Source organism: Bos indicus, chromosome 5, assembly GCF_029378745.1.
Source record: "Bos indicus isolate NIAB-ARS_2022 breed Sahiwal x Tharparkar chromosome 5, NIAB-ARS_B.indTharparkar_mat_pri_1.0, whole genome shotgun sequence".
NCBI classification, from domain to species: domain Eukaryota; kingdom Metazoa; phylum Chordata; class Mammalia; order Artiodactyla; family Bovidae; genus Bos; species Bos indicus.
The window spans coordinates 73,562,514-73,583,242 of record NC_091764.1 but is presented as its reverse complement, the minus strand read 5'-3'; the positions used below and the strand labels follow the sequence as shown (position 1 = coordinate 73,583,242).

At 43.9% G+C, this 20,729-nt stretch overlaps 1 protein-coding gene across 5 annotated transcripts in view; it reads right to left on the bottom strand.

Annotated features, from left to right (window-relative positions):
* Window positions 1-20,005, bottom strand: part of HMGXB4 (HMG-box containing 4) — a 35,569-nt gene extending 15,564 nt beyond the window's left edge. For 2 of the 5 annotated variants that reach the window (XM_019961267.2, XM_070789675.1), the window contains exons 1-5: window positions 19,924-20,000; window positions 15,070-15,169; window positions 14,277-14,425; window positions 13,942-14,020; window positions 12,198-13,156 (exon numbers count right to left, since the gene is read on the bottom strand). In XM_019961267.2, coding sequence (XP_019816826.2) covers window positions 12,198-13,156; window positions 13,942-14,020; window positions 14,277-14,425; window positions 15,070-15,100 — 1,218 coding nt within the window. In that variant the 5' untranslated portion in view covers window positions 15,101-15,169; window positions 19,924-20,000. Of the gene's footprint in view, window positions 1-12,197; window positions 13,157-13,719; window positions 13,835-13,941; window positions 14,021-14,276; window positions 14,426-15,069; window positions 15,170-19,299; window positions 19,410-19,923 lie in introns of those variants that run through there. The other 3 variants (XM_019961271.2, XM_019961268.2, XM_019961270.2) reach the window with 3 other exon arrangements.
* Window positions 20,006-20,729: the final 724 nt, after the last annotated feature.

Genomic DNA, 20,729 nt, shown 5'->3' with positions numbered 1-20,729 from the left:
CTATATGGACCTATGTTGGCAAAGTGATGTCTCTGCTTTTTAATACGCTGTCTAGGTTTGTCATAGCCAACACTTAAGACAATAAAAAAAGCTGTGTGACAGCTCTGACTTGAATTCCCAAAGGAATTCTGAAACCATTTTTGAAGAATGGAAACAACCCTGAGACATCTCCCAAAGTACCTGCTCTGAATGAGATAGCACTTCTTTGGCTATAAAAATTATGGCATGTTTGTTGTAAATTTACCTTCAAAAATTTCAGACCAGTCTTTTAAAAACAGCTTATTCATAGGACTGACATTTGGCCATATTATAAAACTTGTAAGGAGTTTTAACAATGTTTCCTTAGACAAGTTGTAAGACTGTGAAAGGTTATTGCCCTCTATTTCACAAGGCTATCTACAGCTATAACATAAAACTAAAATGACTTTCATAGAATGAATCACAACTCTTACTCAATACACTAGATCCCAATCCACATCCTGAAGAAAGGAGTTCCTCTCATAGCTCTCATAAGGACTTTATTCAATTGTGTAGAAAATAAACCTGCATTTTTTGAGTACCTGTACTGGATATAGTGAGTAGTTAAAGAGGATGAGCTTTTGAAGCCCAGATCTTATTCTAAGGCAGTCAAGCAGCATAAAATGGAAAACTTTTGAAACATAAAGTTTGAAGGCCCACCATCTTTTCTCAGCTTCACCTTATACTAATGATTTGATCCTGAATAAAACACAGGAGAAGTGGATAGCTCTTCTGACATGTGCCATTAAAAGTATTTCAGCGGCAAAGAAGGAAAAGCAGAGACTAGACTAACAAGGAGGAGATTGCAAAGGAAACAAAGTAACCCATCAAAGTACTGTCATTCATTTCTTAATATTTACTGAGCATCCACTATATGCCAGACATTGGGAATACAGCCAAGAACCAGACACAGAATCTAACAGAGGAGACAGATAAATGTGTCATCATAATACAATGTGACATTATTATAGGGGAAGTACTGGCTGCTACAGGAATACGCAACAGGACCGCCTCACTAATCAGGGAGTTGAAGAAGGTCCTCCTTTCTGGAGGAAAGGACATTTAACTTAGACCCTAAAGCTGGGTAGAATTATCCAGGTGAAGAGTGGTACAAGTGTTCTAGGCTCTCAGCGTGGTGATACTCATCAGAGAGGAGGTAGGAGATGACGCCAGAGAAGCAGGGAGTGCTCAGAGATGGATGACATGTAAACTGTATTGAAGAGTAAGGGTTCTATCTGAAAGAGGCAATTATTTCAAGCAGGAAGTCACTAGGTCAGATTGCAATTTATGACCATGGAGAATGGACTGGAGGCAGGGAGTCCTGTGGATGTGAGAAGGCTGCTGCAGGAGCACCCGGGAGGGGTGGATGAAGGCCCATGGCCAAGTCAGGGGTGTTGGAGAGAAGCAGGTCAATTGAAAGGGAGGGAAAAGTTAACAGGATTTATCAGACACAGTGTGGTAAAGAGAAAGATCCTGGGCTTTGGGGGCCGACATAGCTAGGTTAGAATCTGACTTTAGTTTCCCTGTAAGTAAAACCTGGATGATACCACTGAGCTTGGATAATACTGTTTCCAGAGGTGGGAATTCATCAGTTTGGCACTTCAGGAGGTACTCAGTCATGTTATCTCTATGGTAGGCAGGATCCTAAGATGGTACCCAAGATTTCTGCCCCTCTGGTGGACATGCCTTGTAAAACACCCTCCCCCGACTATGGGCAGGACGGGTGAACACCAGAGGGTGTCACTCCCATGGATCGTATTATGCTATATGGCAAAAGGGGATTTTTTTGCTATTAATTAAGGTTCCTAAGAACCTGTCCAGATGTAATTAAGGTTCCTAAGCGAATTGAATCCGAGTGAATCAAAGAGAGATTATCCTGAGTGGGCCTGATGTTATCCAGTTCAGTTCAGTTGCGTCCGACTCTTTGTGACCCAAGATATTATTCAGTGAGACCTTAAAAGAGGTAAGACCCAACGGGAGACGCTCCCCTGCTGGCCCTGAACTTGGAGACAAGTTGCCATGAGTTCTACAACTGAAAGGAACTGAATGCTGCCAACAACCTGGCAGAGGACATCTAGCCTCAGCCGAGAACCCAGTTCTAGCCAACACGTGGACTTAGTCTTGTGAGAAACGGAACAGAGGGCCCAGAGGAGCCCTGGCTGGACTTCTGATCTATAGGGCAGTGAGGTGATATTAACAAATGGATACTGTGATAATTTGTGATGCCATAATAGAAAAGTTAATTTCTATTCCATTTTTTTCTTTTTTTACAATAGAAGTTGTAGCATCCAAAAAGCCAATGTGAGTTTTCTTAAAAATAGAAATTCTGGTGAAGGGGGATAGGGTGAATCCATCTTAAATCAAAGAAAACAGTGGCAAGGCCTTTAAACATTTCATTTAAATAGTAAAGGTCTTAGTTTTAGTATTCTTCTGATGCTGCCAGTCCTGTTCAGAGATGTACAGGAGTGAGTTCTGGGTGCTGTATCTCCTTTATTAATTGAGTAACAGCCTCATATCCCCAGACGTGCTAAGTATTCTACTCCTTTCAAATCTCCCTTCATTGGGCTCAAGATAAAATGAAGTGGCATTACAGAGAAAGATATGAGTTCACAGTTCTATATTTGGCCATGAGAGAGAGAGGGAGCTATGGACTGATTAGTCTGGGTGATTCTGCTCTGAGAACCCAGTCCTTGGAGTAAGTGTGACAGAAAGCATAAATCTGCTTTCCTCAGACAGTTCCTGTATGTCTCTCTCAGTGTGTGCACCTCGCTTCCCAAGGGTAAGTCTGATGTTGGAGCTGACATAATTTAAAAAATAAAATTATGGCTTCTCAATATACATCAATGACTTCATCTGGTGAAGAATGGGCTGACATTCTGTTGGACTGAGCATCTACTGGCCTTCAGCTTTCCTAAGGGATTTAAATTTTCACCTTATGTGCTGACCTTAGAACCTAGCCTTTGTGTTATAACATGCAACTCCAGCCTAAGGATCCAAAGTTAGGAATTCAAACTTGAGGGTTAAATTTTTTTCCAGGGCAGAGCCATTTTTTTCTAAATTAACAGTCAGAAATAAAACAAATAATGGATGATCTCCAGATAAACAAAATATTTCCATATGATTCTAAGTGCAAGGCCAGTAATTTCACCCTAGAATTTTTTTCTGCTGCCCCACACAGTATGTTAGAATCTTAGTTCCCCATCAGGGATTGAACCTGAGCCCCCTGCACTGAAGCTCAGTCTTAACCATTGGATCCCCAGGTAAGCCCATACCCTAGACTTTTTATTTTTATAGTAGGATTTTAATATTCAATATTCAAGTTTAGCACTTGCTATTTACAATAAATAACCACCTCTCCCCCACTCCCAAACTGGTAATGGAGAAGGAAATGGCAATCAATTACAGAGTTCTTACCTGGGAAATCCTATGGACAAAGGAGCCTGGCAGGCTACAGTCCATGGGGTCTCAAAGAGTCAGACACAACTTAGCAACTAAATAACAAACTGGTAAACCATTTTTTTTTTCACTTATTATACAAATATTCAATCCCTCTCCCTACCCCCAAAGTCTTGTGACTCATAGTGGTTACATCTGGAATAACTGGGGGCTCTCCTTTAACAAAATGTTAATACTTCAAAAACTTGGATAGTTTATTACTAGCAGCAAATAACTACAACAAATCCACTTAAGCATGACTCAGGAGGTTGTAATTTTACAGCCAGACCTCATTTTAAATGTTTGAAGACATGTGTCACAATATCAAGACCTTCCAAGAGCAATTTCTTAATGTGTTGTATAAAGCAGTCATGCTGAACTCCTTTAGAGCACAGAACTCTTTGTGAAAGTCTGATAAAAATCGCTGTTTGAACCCATCTAGGACTCTAGTTTAAAAACCTATTTTTAAAGGGTAAAATACCTGGGGTTTAAGGCAAAACAGCTTCCCTGGTTGCTCATTCGGTAAAGCATCCGCCTGCAAAGCGGGAGACTGGGTTCAATCCCTGGGTTGGGAAGATCCCCCTGGAGAAGGCATGGCAACCCACTCGAGTGTTCTTGCCTGGAGAATCCCCCTGGACAGAGGAATCTGGCAAAACATAATTTATGAGTTTTCTAAATAAACTTGGCTTTCTTCTGCTGATGACGGAACCCAATCTCTTCACTGATGTTAATACTATGCAGGAGACAGTTACCAAGGCTTTACCTGTGGAAACTCTTTTACCGCTCCCAACAATCCTACAAGGTAGGTTTCATCATTCCTGGCATTTTAAGATGAGAACCAGATACTTGAGGCATTTACCCAGGAACTGGCAGGGCCACCATCTGATGTTCCTCTGAACTAACCTCACTGAGATCTCTAAATCTGTACTGGCCAAAGGAAAGGGTGCCGGAGCAGTCAAGTTTTCACACCAAAGCTTCTGTTTTAACCCTTCTCAATTGGAATCTAATTCTGCTCTCTCTCATATTACATCACTGAGTAGAATTTAAACATTCTTTCTGTGTCCTGTCATCATAAAAACTTGGGGTCAAACCCTTGTACTGCCACTAAACAGGTATGCATCCAGGGGCAGGTTATTTCACTTTTTTGAGCTTGTTTCTGTGAAATGGAGATGAAAATACCTACACCTCATTAGGCACTTGTGGAAATTCATCAGTACACCATAGATTAAAAAACTTAGTGCAGTTCTTAGAATGTATGAGCAACTCCATAGCAAAGTTCTTATTACCACTGTAATTTACTAACGCCTGCTTCCTGCCTTCCACACGGTTTTTACCTTTCGGCTGGCTGGACTTCCTGTGGTTCTCTGAACACCCTACCACCTCTCGTGCCTTCACACGCATTCTCCACTCCTTGACTGGAATGCCCACTCCTCCTTTCCACCTGTCAATTCCTATCTGGCCTTAAGATTCGGTTTTGGTGCTGCCTGCCCCTGAAAGCTTCCTGGTCACCCCTAGGCTCTCCTTGGCACTCGGCATGCATCTCTGCTGAGGTTCAATCCACTGGGTACTTTTCAACCCCTCTTACTACATCGAGAGCTCTTTGAGAGCTGACACTGTATCTGATCAGGGCCTGGCACAATGTAAGTGCAGAATAAATATGTATTTTATGCATAACCAAGTGTCAGAATTGTGTGTGAAAAGCACATTCATTTGTATTCCCTCATCTGCTTCTACATGAAGCAGGCTGGGTGCTTGTTCATTAAGACTGTGCAGAAAAGAATAGGGCCAGTGGCCCCTTGATGCACCTCCAGTTGATGTTCCCCTTTCCCCAGCGCCCATGAAGTGTTCCAAGGATCTGTTGTAAACTCGTTCTGTAACATCTGCTTTTGCTCCTTAGGGACCCTGTTTTCTTTCTGGTTCTTAACTGCTTTCCAAATAGATGTTAGTTGCAGAGGTGGCTTCCTAAAAGGTGGGTGTTAATATGAAAACAAAACAGAAACAAAACCATAAAAGCAGCACCCCCTTGCTTATTCTAATTTGTGAAATGAGTGGCTGAAAAAAAAAAGTTTTGTTTTCAAGAATATTTTATGCTTCCAAGGAACTTGGGATGAAAACAGTTGCTGTAACAGAAGCTCTTGATTGAGACATGCCCTGTGCCAAGCATGTTACTCATTCACCTGATTTACTCTAAGTAGCCCCTTTCACAAGTGAGCAGGGAAGTGAGGAAGCCATCTCCAGAGAACAAGTCTAGTAAGTAGCAACTAGAACAAGACCTCCCTGGAGTAGGAAATGGCAACCCAATCCAGTATGCTTGCCTGGGAAATCCCATGGACAGAGGAGCCTGGCAGGCCACGGTCCATGGAGCCGCAAAGACTTGGACATGACTGAATGATGACTGAACTCGAGTCCAAGCTTTCAGCCACTTTATTACAACATCTGTCTGTCTCCATAGGGCTGATCTCAGACACCAGCGCACTGTATCAGTCTCAGTTCCCCTAGGACCTACATTTAGCTTTGTTGAAGGCTTACTGTGGCACTGGGTAATCATCTTAAGTATTGGAAAGGCATGCACTATAGTGGAAAGAGTACAACATTAGGGTTAAAGAAACCTCTATTAAAATTCTGGCTCCATGTCTTGTCTTCTCAGCTTCCTCCTCTGTGAAAGGGAGCTAACCATACCTAACACTCAAGACCCCTCTGTGTGCAAAAAGGCCTCAGAGAGCCTGGCACATGGCAGGACGTCAGAGATGGTGCCTCCTTACCGGTACCACTTCTGGCTATTGTGACTCGTTTATGTAATACCACGACAAGACAAGCCTAGTTATCTCTCTGAATTTAGTTTATTAGTAGATCAACAGCAATGTCTGAGCGTGCCAGGCACTAGGCCAGCCTTCATTTACTTAGAGCAAATGAGATCACTCTGGAAAGAGAGATAAGTGAAGACATGCCTCTGAAGTGGCAATGTCACAGATTTTATTTCAAGTGGTAGTTTTACTGATTTAGTAAAACCAAAAGTAAGGTATCTTTGGACTTCCCTGGTGGTCCCGTGGTTAAGAATCCTCCTTCCCACGCAGGTGCCATGGGTTTGATCCCTGGTCTGGGAAGATTCCACATGTTTCAGCACAACTAAGCCCATGCACCTCAACTACTGAACCCACACGCTGCAACTACTGAAGCCTGAGTGCCTAGAACCTGTGCTTGGAAACAAGAGTAGCCACCACGATGAGAAGCCCGAGCATCACAACTAGGGAGCCCCCACTCGCTGCAACCAGAGAAAGCCTGCACAAAACAATGAAGACCCAGCACAGCCACACACACACAAAGGAAAAGAGTCTTGGAAATGCTACCATATTCTGCTCGTCCAATATAAACCAGAAGACCCCCACTCCAACAGCATGATCTTAAAGGGGAAATGATGCAGCAAGGTACCACCTCACGATTTCGCTCTTCCTCTTGGAAAGCAGGATGCAGTAACAAAGAAGCAAAGAAGCGAATAAAAAAGCTAAAAACCTCCTCCAAGATAAAACTCCACACTGAAAGCGTGTCCATGAGGGAGACAGTCAAGTCTCCCTTATTTGTATCGACAGTCATGGTTCTTTAGGAAGAGCTCCCCCCATGTCACTTCTCATTCTCATGGGAACTCTGCCAACCTGGCTTCCGCTCCCATTACACCTGAACTTCTGTCTTTACTAGGCCTCTCTGGTCTTTCCCCTCCAGGGCCTTCGTGTGTGTTACATGACTCTGCTTTGGGCTTGATGACCTCTCATCCACTCACGTTTCGTTTATGCCCACGAGCACCCAACTTCTAACCCAAGTTTCAGGTGGTCCATCAACCTCAAAGGCCTCACTTTTCTAGTGCTCCCTGGAAAACCTCCTGAGATGATGACTCGTCACTGGTGACTTGTCAGTGACAAATGGTAAGTATCGAGTGCTCTTTGGCTAGCTTGCCGAACACCGTGCAAAGTCGAGGGCTTCCAAACTTTGTTGGGTCACGGTGCCTGTGCAGGTCTTCAGGTGGTATAGGTGTTTTGTTTTTTTTTTTTAATTTCCTTGTTTAAAAAACATATTTATTTTTTTAGCTGTATGGCATGTGGGATCGTAGTTTCCCAACCCGGGATTGAACTTGTGCCTCCTATGGTAGAAATCGGTGTCTTCAACACTGGACCACCAGAGAGTATATGCTTTTTATAACAGCAATCGCTGAAAACCTAGCTTTGAAAAGATATGGCATTACGGAAAGAAATGGAGTATAAAAAGATGTTGAAACTGAGAATTACTTCACTCCAGTAGTTCAGAAGGTACTTGACAGATGGCATATATGGCTGTTTCTCCTGAAATTTTAATGTTGAAAAAAATCCCATGGTACCCCTGTGAGTTTGCTATTGGTGCCCCAGAGGGCCTTGGCATACAGAGGCCCTAAACACCTCTCCATGTATCACCTTACTGAACCTTAACAACCCTACCAGGTTGGTCCATCCTCACCCCCAACTTATAGATGGAGGAGTTATGCAACATGTCCAGCACTGCACAGCTTCTGAGTGGCAGAGCCAGGAATGGAGCCCACGGGGCTGGCTCCATGGCCTTGCTCTTCACCACTTAGCTTCACCACACACTTAGCTCTGCTCAATCTCTAGATTCCTGTCTTGGAATCTACACCTAACTTTTCTTCTTCTTCCAAATCAGACATTTTCTTGCTTCTCCATGGTTACTGCTGTCCTGGTCACAGAACCTAGGGTAGAAAGGGCACACGGAGGCCTACCACACTTCCACAGTGAGCTCCTCATGTGTGTTTCCTGCAGGCCAAGGGAAAGCTGTTCCTGAAGCCTTCCTTTCTATCTTGAGGTGAATTTTCAGATAGTTCTATTTTTTTTGGCTACACCGAGTAGCATGCAGGATCTTAGTTCTTCAACCGGGGATCAAACCTATGGACCCTGCAGTGGTCCATAGTGGAGGTGCTCAGTCCTAACCACTGGACCGCCAGGAAAGTCCCTCAGATAGTTCTTTTTTTATACTGAAACAAAGCCCAGGGAAGGATTTTGTATTTTTTTCAAGCTCCATGGAAATTTTCACACACAGTGAAAACTCAGTGTATGTCCCATAAATAATCTGTTGGAGAAATAAAGAATTACATTCAGAGTAATCAGGTTTCAGCTGTGGACAGTCACAATCAAATACTGATTCATAGTAAGACTTTTTGCTATAAACTCAAATTCATTTTTCACTAGCAACCGCTCACCACTTGGGGGAGTTATAAAAAAGTCCTCACCCTTGAGGAGATTATAATTTTATCTTCCTAGGCACCCAGGTTCAAAACCTAAAGGGACACCTATGTACTCACTCATGTTTCTGGCTCCCCAGAGCCAAGCCCAGCTGCCAGATCTTGTCACTTTTTCCTTCAGAGTCTCTCCTGAATCTGTCTCTTCAATTCTATTTCTAACAGGCTTTCATTACTGACCTCTGACTATAGTAACTTCCTGGGTGATTTGCCTCAAGTCTCTCCTCGGTCTAAGCCACCAGGTATAGCTTCATCATTTTATTCTTAAATTATCATTTACCGCATATTTAAACCCTGCTCAGAACCCAAAGTGCCATGGCCAAATCTCTCACTTTGCATTGGAGATTCTTTACCATTTGTTTACAACCTACATTTTGGATGCTGTTTTCACCCACATATTCATTCATTTGACATGTGTCACAAAATGCCTACCAAGGACATTGAGGAGTTGAAAGCTATCACAGTAGGTGGCTAAAAGAGTCCCTAAGGAGCTAAAACATCCTCAAGGAGCTTACCATCTTCAACAGGGGAAATGGAATACACACAAAGACAAATCCAATGTAAAGAAGAAAATAAGTGCAGTAACTGCCCATAGCAAGGGTGTTCTGGGAATTCATTAGTTACTTATAACTGGAGGGTCAGGATATCTTAGAGGAGGTGGCGTTTGATTGGGTCTTGAAAGGGAAGCAGAGCTTCACTATGTGAAGGAGAAAAAATAAGGGGAAGAAGGTCACTGCAAAATACAATCCAAGGAGTGGAGGTCAGACTGTGAGGAGCAAGTCTGGTTTCTGCACAGTTGCATGCAAATCAGACTGCTAGCAGGTAAAGCTGGAAAGGGAGGCTTCAGGCTAGATCACCATTATGAATGCTTGGGCAAGGGTTTGGACTTTGATATTTATTCATTCAACAAGCATTCATTGATTTTCGACAATGGGCCAGACTGCAGATTACGTATTAGGGACAGAGTGGACAGCAAGGCAGACATGATCTCGGTCCCCCTGGAGTTTATGGTTTAACATGAAGACAGTAAAAATTCACTGAGGATGTTGAGCAGACAACTGTCATCATCAAGGGATACTTAAGTTCATTCTGGCATCAGTGTAAGACTAATTAACTGCATGGGTGAAGAGATGGAAAGAGGGCTATTTATTACATTAAGTACTGAGAGAGATGAGGCAGTGGTGATAGAGGGCATAAAAGTGTGGAAGTTATTAAAAAGGAAGAATATCAGGCTCAATCCTTAAGAGGAGGGAAATGTAAAAGTGAACTATAAGGTTGGAAAAAAACATCAGAAAAAGTGGGACTGACTGAGAATGGGTACGAGAAATACCTCTGAGTATCTGTGATGAGGGTAGTACCTGTATCATGATAGAGGTTTGGTCACATAGGTGTGTGAACATATCAACACTCATCACACGGTATACTTAACATTTGTGCATTTTTACCATATGTGAATTTTACCTAATAAAAGCCCAGAAGACAAATATTGAGCTTAAGTTAATGATATGCAAACTGAAGTGTCTAGGGGTGAAGTGTATGATACATACAACTTACTTTAAGATATATTAACAAAGATAAGATAAATGGATGGATGACAAAGCAAATGGCCAAATACTAACTACAGAATCTCAATGGGTGGCATATGGTGTTCACTGTATAATTCTTTAATGCTTTTAGCTTGAAAAACTTCATAATAAAGTACTGAGAAAAATAATAAGCATATAGATTTGAGTCTCGGTTGACTGGTAGGACATGAGGATTATAGGAAGTGATGGAGGGGGAGAGGCAGGCTTAGGGGTCTGGCGATGAGCTTCGTGAGTGACACACGGTCTGAGGTAGCCAAGGCGTTCAGGTAGAAATATTATGAGAGAGTTGGAAACACAGGACCGGAGTTCAGCTCTTTTGCTCTCCTGCTTCCTAAACATCTCTCTGCCTCCATGCCCTTCCGCTGATTAACCTTTTTCTCCTTCAAGCTTTCTGTGATCACCTTGCCTTCCTCACATTTAACTAGGAGATTAATTAATGGCATTAGCATGTATCACTAGAGTGGAAATTCTTGGAATAAACAGTATCTTACACAGGAAATGTATCACTTCGTGAAATAATTTTGGAATAAACAATGAATAAAACCTGCCCTGGAATTTGTCCAGTTCTTGATGATCCTTAGATCAGAAGGTACAGTTTTTTTCTTTCTGATCTGTATATTTTCTTAAACAGCAATCTTACTAGTGGGGAAAATAACTTGTGCCTCAATTATAGGCCAAAATGAAATCACCAATCCTATGTTCTTAATATAGTTGATTTTCTCTTTCTTAGTTGCTTTTTTTTTCTGATTTTACCTGACATTTAACTTTGCAGGGGAAAGGAAGAAAATGGTTGTCCTTGGGTGGTAAAAACTATGATAGATTTTTTTCTACTATTCTGAATTTCTAAGTTTCTAGACAAATAACATGCTACTTTGATAACTGGGGGGAAAAAGTTTATCTTTTAAAGGAAACCTGTAACTGTTAGAAAACTTCTTGAGTTGTGAGACAGAAATCAAACCAAGGCATCTGATTTCTATTCCTTTCTTCTCAGTAAATGGTGAGCTTCCTGAGATCAAGAGCTATAGGCCCCTTGCTCCTCTTCCCACCTCTTAACTCATATGGCAGCACTGGTCTTGGCACACAGAAAGCACTCACACGGTGACAGAACACATCTCTGACGCTAAAAAGAACACCGCATCATAGCCAATATCAGTTAGTGGGAAGCCATTACCTTATTTTGTCATTCTAATTTTAAAAATCTGTTTTTCAAGATGAACTCACAGAATGAATACCTTTTCATCTCTCTCAACTGCCTTAGGCAGACTGCACTGCTGAGTAAAAGAAATTGGGTTTGGCTCCTTCTATGAATTCCAAGGGCCAGTCAGAAAAAAAACCTCGGTATTTCTAAACCCATGCTTGGCACAGTGGGAGAACAACTTTCTCATGAAAACCCATGAATAATTAAGATGGCTCCTATTTCTGTACCATTGGTACTATTTTATGAGTGAACGTGTTAGTTGCTCAGTCGTATCCGACTCTTTGCAAACCATGGACTGTAGCCAGCCAGGCTTCTCTGTCCGTGGGATTTCCAGGCAAGAATACTGGAGTGGGTAGCCATCTCTTCTCCAGGGGGTGTTCCCAGGGATTGAACCCGGGTGTCCTGCATTGCATGCAGATTCTTTACCATCTAAGCCATCAGATTTATATTTCAGTAGAACTGTTGCTTCTGTTAAAAAAAAAAAAAGTGGACTAGAGATTCTGCAATGTTCTTTCGTGAGCCACCAGGGAAGCCCAGCACTATTTTATACTTTGCATCGTTCCAGTGGATTTATCTTGCTACATTCCCAATGGTTCACCTGCTTAATTCCAAGTCCACTTACTATGGTCAAGGAAAAAACCTGCTTCACCTCTTGTCCTCCGTCATACTTAAAAACATGCCTTACCTTTTCTCCTCGGTCTCTCTCTCTGTCCTTCTCCTCTCTTTTCTTTTTTTTCTCGTTGTGCCCGTCTGTGTGGAGGCTGGGAAGCGGTGGGGGCGGGGTGGGGGCTCCGGCGTACGGGAGGCTGGGAGCGGGGACAGGCGGCACGGGGACCTCTCCTGCCACCGCAGCAGGGGGAAGCCCCGAACTCCTCTTGGACTTGGAGTGTCGCTTCTCTTTATGCTTCTCCTTGTCCTTCTTCTTTTTGCTCTTCTTTGACTTCTTTTTCTTTTTGATTTCCCGGTAAGAATCATCGATCACTAACTCCCCAGCCTCTAGCTCCCCGCCAGAGGAGGAGTCTGATTCTACCAGGATAGGTTCCAGCCCTGAAAGGTCAAGGTTAGCACTGTGGGATTCTGGGAACTGGGAGGCCTCAGAGCCACAGCCTTCGGGGCCAGGAGATGAACGTGGGTCTGAGGATGACTTGTGCTTCTTCCGGGCTGTTTTTAGAAAGCTCTGTAACTCGTGTCCTAGGAGTAAAGCACCCTGCTCATCCCGAGCTGACTTCTTAGAAGATTTTTTCACAGTCCCTTGTTGAGAGGGGTACTGAAAAGACTCCTCGTCAACGGAGCTGCTCCCCTTCTCCTTGGGCGAGAGGATAAGTTTCATCTTTAAGCCGTCAGGCTCACGGAGGGTCAGTGTCTCTGTGTTCACGTAGAGCGGTTTCATTTTTTTGGATTTGTGGGAACTGCCATCCTCCAGGGACAGCTCCCCACTGCTTCCGCTGACTTTCTTCCTGTGGTGTTCCTTCTTACTCTCCGAATGGCTTGAGGAACTGGACGACTTTTCTCCTATCTTTTTGGAGGGTTTGGCCCCTGTGGCCAGAGGGGAAGTGATTGCTTTCAATAGGTCCATAGCTGTATCAGCAGACTGTGGGCTGGACTTTTTCTTTTTCTTCTGTGACGGCTCCAAAGACGAAATATCTAGAAGTAATCAAGAGAAGTAATTGTCCCTATAGCAGAGTAACTTCTAGCAAGTTTCCTCTCTCACCAAAAACCCCCAACTAAGATGAGGAAGAGGCTAACAGGAATGACTGGAGGGGAGGCCCTTCAACTGATTGTAAACATTCAGAGATGATGCCCACGTGCTTCTTGGCTTGGTAGATCCTGCCTCTGACCCTGAAGACAGTTCTTGCCACTCAAGATGTTTTTCTTCACTGAGTCTTCACAAGCCACCAAAGACAGCATGCTCAGAAGGATGGACTGTGGCTGCGGGGTTACGCGTAGTTACAACTTTAGATTACGCTGAAGACAAAGCCTCATTTGTTTCTGGGTTCAGGACAAATCCATTCTAGCAAAGAGTCGGTCTCGTCAGCTAAGTGCATAATATAGCTCAGAAAAGCTGGTCTTGTGAGTGGATATGCGCTGGAGTGAGAAGGAACCCACAGGCGCAGGCTGGAGGGCCCAGGACTACAAATGGCAAGAGGGATGCTAATAACAATGGGCGCAAGATAAGTGGATGATTGGGGGGAGAAGGAACCTGGTACCTGGTGTATCACAAATGAAGACTGTTCTTCTATGCTGAATCCTCCAAAATACCAGCCCTCCACCTCTCTCCTCCTTCACACTGGTTTATCGGCACTCAGAACAAGAACCACTGTCCTGTTAAATAGGCCACTGAGTCAGCAACATCTGGATCTCTCTCCCCTACCCCGACTCCAAGAACCAGTGAAGCGTCTGTCCCGCCTGCTGCCGCTCCCCAGCCTCACCTCCATAGTAGTAGTCATCGGAGGAGTGCTTCCTCTTTTTCCTGTGCGTGTCCGTCCCCAAGAAGTAAAGCTCACTGTCCTAGAATTCAAGAGGAAGGAGAACTGAGCAACGAATAAGACGATGAGGCACAGGCACTTTGGAACCAATGTTGTTTTCTGACGATTTCTGACTTTGGAAATAAAGTACCACACAGGAAATAGTAAAAAAAAAAAAAGATGTGAATGATGCTTATCTTTCTTTTTAAACGTTTTTCAAAGAAGCATCTTTCTTCGAATACTAGGAAACACGCTATGAACTAGTTTAAACATTCCTAATTCAAATGTTTAGAATTTACCTTTAATTTCTTCTTGGAAGAATTCCTGACCTGAGCAGCGATTTCTTCCTCTTCCCTCAAAAAATCTTTGTAAGAACGTTTCTTTTCTCGTTGGCTTCGGCCAGCAGCTAGCCCTATGTCCTCAAAGCTGTGATCACCATCAAAGCAATCTGAGAAGCACAGGTTCATTTGGGAAAGGAAATGAGAAAGTCAAGTAAGTCACGACTGCATCACCACCCATGAAATGCAACAGTCCCTCCATTTCCGAATTAGAATCATGTCATTTGGTAAGTCCACTGGAACACAGGGCTAGATCCGAGGGGGTGAGCATTATGTCCTGACGAGTTGGCTGCAAATAAGAATCAGACCTGAAGAAACAATGCTTCCATGCTATGCAAAGGCCCAAGGTGCGTCCTGAAACATGGTTTCTTGGTTGTGGTTTGGCAGGTGGACACGGACTTGCAGAGGTAAGGCTGAAAAGAATAAGGATTCATGTGCTGTGCTGCTCTGTGGGCGTCCACTGTGTGGTTCCTATCCCCAGGCTCCTGCACACTGGAGCTGGCAAGGACCACGAGTGCTGCTGGGGATCACCCCATAGACTAGAGACTTATGGCTCAGACTCTCGGGTTAGAACCCTGTCCCAGTTTGCGTTTCCATGGGCCCAGTCTGGGGATGATGTGAAGTTTTACTAGTGCTCTGGGTCATCACTTGGGAGTCCAGGCTGTGATGGCCAGTCCTGGTCTCTATGTCCATGGGCTGCAAGGATTGAAGAGGACACCCTCTTTGGAATGCTTCTCAGGTTAAGGGGTCATACCTTCTTTCTTCACGGAGTCATCATAAGCCATGGCGGTCCTGCAGGGCCTTTGAGAATGGGGTCCCTGTGTCCAGGCTCCTTCCCGTCTACAGGACCAGGTCTGAGAAACAAAGAAGGAAAACCCGCCTGTAATGCGAAATCACTGTGGAGAAGCAACCGTCCAGGTGGAAATGCGAAGTGATCCAAGGGCGGACTGGAAGGGCAGCAAGGAATAAAGGAGGGTCTTGTCACCACCTCCTCTTTCTGTTTGTAAATATACTAGGGATGAAGCTGTAGCAAGTGCATTAGGCTTAATTCGATTTGATTCATGAATTAAAGCTGTCAGTTGGGGAAGTATATAAAATACCTCCCATTAAAAAAAAAAAACTTCAAAAATTCATGAGAACTTGTGAAATGCCAACAGGCCTAGTAACACTGAGACAGGGTGAAAGCCGACATGAAGTCAGGGTTAGGTTCAATTATGGTCACAAAATGCACAGACAAAGCAGGATGCAGAGGAAGACAGATCATGCCAGGCATTTGAGACCACAACATCCTACTGGTTGAACTGGTGACAGGCTAAAATCTGTTGTATTGCAGTTTAAGCAGAAATGATGACAGGGATAGTAAAGATCTTGAGAGCATAATTTTTTGGTGTGTATTTTGTTGGGCTCTTTGAATTTGCTCAAAATCACAGAAGTGTAAAAGTAGGCACACTTCTTATATTAGTTGCCCATAAAACAGCTTTAATGCCATCAAGCCTTTCTTAAAGGCTACAGGTGAAAATGGGCTTCCCTTGTGGCTCAGCTGGTAAAGAATCTGCCTGTAACTCAGGAGACCTGGGTTAGGAAGATCCCTAGGAGAAGGGAAGGGCTACCCACTCCAGTATTCTGGCTTGGAAAATTCCACGGAGTGTATAGTCCATGGGATCGCAAAGAGTCGGACACGACTGAACAACTTTCACTTTCACAGGTGAAAATAAGGAGGAATTGCCACCTGTCCACTGGTGATGGAATTTTTATCATTATTAAGATATTCACTAATTTGAAGAACTGTTAAAATTTAAGTGTTCTAAATACTGCTTTAAATTCGTTAACATTACTTTTTTGGCATTCAACTTTATATGTCCATTTTGACTGTGAAGATGACAAGCCATAAACTGCACTGGAAGGTAAGGTTCTTCAAATATTTTTAGGACAGGCAATGTCACAATTCCTGCAGGAAAAGTTTTTGCAGGAAGTTTAAATTTTATATACTAAATATATTGAAAATGTCTTCATTCTGTTAGTGAAATGCTTAAAAGTTGATCTGATTATTTACTTATATTTTACCTTCGTAACGACAGTGGGGTTTAGAAATGCTGAAGGACACTTCAACGAGATATTGACAATCCCTTTGAGGAAGGTACAGGTAATTGTGAAGTATGCAACTTTTAGGAAAGAAAAGATGAATGAACAAGGGCAACTTTCCTAAGAGTTACATTTAAAATAAACCAAAAGAAAAAAGACCTACTTGCACAAGTCAGATAAGATGCAATGCACAGATAAGTTTATGTTGAAAATAGAAAAAGAAGTATTACCAGGAACGATTTACAAGTAACATTCAGAAATGTGAAAAAGCATTTCTCCACTTCCCTAAGGAATGGAAAGAAGAATGGACTTGGTCAAGGTAAGAGAGGCTTGAGTGAAGTGGAAAAATGAAATGAACTTGGTTCTTTTTACAAATAATTGGAGAACTGCTTACTCAAAGGGCTTTTCACAGGAAATTATGGGGATATGAGGTTGGGTATCATGTAGAAATTCATAATATAGCCAGCTTTCCATGTTCCAATACTAAGCGTTAAACTTTCTCAAATAGAAATTACTGTTGCCCCCTGTCCACCCACATGGTGCAACTCCAGGAGGGGTCAGAGGAGAAGCATCATCATAGGGAATTACATCCATTCATTTAAAAACAGAATATCTGCTCACTGGCACTAAAGCATAGTAAGTTTATTAGAAGAGTATATGGACCCCATTCATTTTCATAGGCTGATAATGCCAAGAAATAGCACAACTTGTGACCTCAAGTTAAATGTTTTCCATGCCAAATGGATTCTGGCTAAGAACCTTTGAGAAATAATGGGCAAAAAAATCTGAAATATTCAACGCCAATGCGGCCACCAATCTGTGATCAAGAACAAAATGCTCTACTGTATGAAGTGAAGGCAGGTCCTGAGACTTATAACCAGGCCTTCCCTTTGGAAATATCAAAACTAACATAAAACAGAGCTGAACAACTAACAGTCAGAATAGGAGTAAGTAGTTCTGAAGACAGCTCCAGAAAGAAAACAATGATGTCACTTACTGGACTATGAAAAGGCACTCATGGTCTCTTAACTGCTTTGAAAAACAACCAGTGGATGAAAAAACTGTACAAGGGAACAGAAAATTAGGAGCTGATCCTCAGAGGCACAGAACAGCACAGAAAACGTGTGCTGGTGTTGGCATTTTGTATTACAATCAGGTCTGCTACTATTATTCTAAAGACACAGGAGGAGCATTTATAAATTACAAGATTAAACAACCTATAGTAAAAAATGAACGGGGCCTGAAGGCAAGTCCAACTCAGTAAAGAACTGGGACGGTCAAGAACTTAGAAAACTAAAATTAGATACAATGGTCTCACTCACTCACAGCTTGGGCAGACTGATGGACCCTGAACTTGTAGGTTCTTTCAAGTGAGGATATTATTGCAGCCCAGGGGTTAGTTTTGGATGCTGACTCATAGAAGGAAGATGAAACCAGATAAAGAAGTCTCAAGCAACAGTGTGGAGGAAAGGCAAAGTTAGGGCAACATTTATATAAGATAACTCTCCTGATGTTCTTTCCAGGTCTTGAACATTATCCATGATAAATTCAGAGTCCAGGCTTAGGCAGCAGATTGTGAGGATTAATGAAATTGAAAAATATTAGGCTGGATATTCACATTAGAAAACAGAGGCCATAATTACATTAAATGTTGGCAAATGTAAAAACTCATTTCGATGTTTAAAGCTCATTCTCCGGAACTCCATAAATTTTGGTGTGTGTAGAATTCAAAACTGTCAACTTCAAAAGGTAGGATAATTTTACAATTATGTTCCTCTCAGTGGGTTAAGAAATGACAACAGAAGTAAAAGTTCATTATTTATGTTGTTTGTGGAAGTAAGAAATATGTCATCATGAAACATGTGTACTTTTGGAAGGTGAGAATTATCAAACTTGTGGACTTCTCTTCAAGAGATGAAAAAAGGAGACAGCGCTACTCTTCCACTTGTAGGTAAGTATATGGTGATGTTTAGGCTTTGCTTTCGGAGTTATCAAAGCAATCAGGAAAAAAGGGGAAATCATCAGACATAGTACTTTGTTATTTTGAAAGCCCAAATTAAAAGTACTTTGGAAAAAAAAGTTTCAGAAGATGGTGTTTTGAGGTCATCTCAGCCCCAGCATTCACTAGCAAGCTTCTTCATCCCAAAATGTAAGTGTGTTTTGAAAAAGACAAAGTAAGCCTCGGAAACCCGGGCAGTAAGCGAAATCCTGAGGCGCGGGTCCAGTTCAGGAGGCAAGCCTTTTTCAAGATTTTCAAGATTCCACGTTCTCTTCTTCCAGCCCTTCTTTCAGGAACTCAAGCTGCCAGTCGGTGCAGGAAAAGGAAGATGCACATACAGCTGTTGCCAGTTTCTGAATTGCTGCTGTTGTTACTTTGAGGATAGGAGCAGGGGATGCCTTCTCATTTTCGCCCAGATTTCCTCCAATCTCAGAACCCAGAGCCTGGTAATTCTTGCCACTCCCTTCTCCACGAACCTACCTATGCAGCACTCACAGCCCCTGCCAGCTCTGGAAACTGCAGAGATCCCGACAGCCAGGGGTGGGGATTGAATCCTCTCATTGGGGTGCAATTGAGCGGAACCACGACCACCACACAGATCTGCTGACAACACACATTTCCAAAAAAACCCAGCGGTACAAATTTTGACAAGCCTTATCCAATCAACAGGCTCTACTCTAGATTCAGTGGTTGTTTTTTTTAAATTCTGCTATGGGGTAATATAATCAGCCACCAACTTAGCCATCAGGTAGCAGAGAGATAAGATGGTTCTCCTCTTCTGCCCGATAGAAAAATTAAGTGAAACCTACAAGTAAACAGCTTTGGGTTTAAAATGGGTCTGGATGGAGCAGATCCCACTAAGGAAGGCACGTTCAAACTGGGTCGCACGCAATGATTACATACCACACAGGTTATTGCTACAAAGAGCCCCCAAGACCACCATTTTTGTGGTCCCCACGGCAAACCAACGGGATTCTCTTGGCAGTTTTGCAGCAACAGCTAGTTCAACAAAGCTGGGCGAAGAGGGGAAAAAAAAAGAAAGCTCGTCGCATCCATTCCTGCCAGCCGCGCCCCAGCCCTCCCGTCACCCCGGCTCCCTTGCCCCTTGACAGCCCAGGGACCGTGTCCCGGGTCCTGAGCCGCAAGGCGGCCGCGACCCGGGTTCCCGCGTCCCGGCGGCTCTAGGCGCCCCCGAGGGCGGAGACGGCCGGGCAGGGGGAGGGGCGGCCTCGGCCCGCGGGCCCCCGGGGCGGCCGCACGCCCCCTCCCGGCCCGCACTTTCCCGCCTTCCCCATTTGAACAGCTCCCGCCCGCCTTCCTCCTTCGGCCCGCTCCAGCCCCTTCCCGGGGGCGGACTGCGGCCGCTACTCCAGTCCCCGGCTCGGCCCCTGGGCTAGGCCGCGAGGGGCCCGGGGCGCTCTCGGGGCGGTGTCGCGGCCCGAGGCGGCGGGTGGCGGCGGGGCGGGGCCGCTGCCGCCTGGGGGTGGGGGCCTAGCTCGGCCTCGTGGGGGCTCCGCTCGCCGCTACCTTCACTAGGCTCGCCCGGATCCCGCCTCAGCGCCGCCGACCGCCGCCATCTTGGAGAAGGAGAGAAAAGCGCGAGCGACCAGGGAGCCTCAGTCGAGCCCAGAGCGCAGACTCTGCTTTGGAAGGGGAATCCCGCTGGTGCAAGAGCGCCGAGCGCATCGAATGAGATGCTGGGCTTGCTGAGCCCCGGAGCTAGTCTGTAATAAGAATTAGTTCTGTGTCAGGCTTGGGCTAGAAGCTTTACGAACAGGACAGCATTTGATCCTCACTGCATCTCTGTGAGGTAGGTTCCGTCACATTTTACAGATCAGAAATGGGGTTCAGAGGGAGGGGTTAAGTGACTTGCCCAAGGATACACAGGTAGTTGGAGTGCAAGACAGGCTACCAGCCACTTATAAGACTTTTGAGTTTTACTGAAGTGCTCTTTCCGAAAAACCCTGCTGTTTCCTTCAAGATATTTTTATACAATAACTTCTGTCTTTGCAAAATCGTGCAGATCAATACCAGTGCTGCTTGTCTGGAATTTAGCATCTGCATTTAGAAGAATGGCGTATTTGGGGTGAGGTAGGCAGAATGTATCTTTATAACAATGCACTGAAAAATAATTTGCACGGCACATCATCTGCATTTCTCCCCATACATCGTTTGCATTTCAAAGTTAGAAACAGTTTTCAGAGAAATGAAAAGTTGCTACACAAAGGAGGGAAAGGGTTTTGTTTTTTCCCCATTTTGCTCTGGAGAATTCAGACCAATGGGTAGAAGTTACAGTGTGCAGCTCTTGGTTCAATATGCAGACAAATTAATTT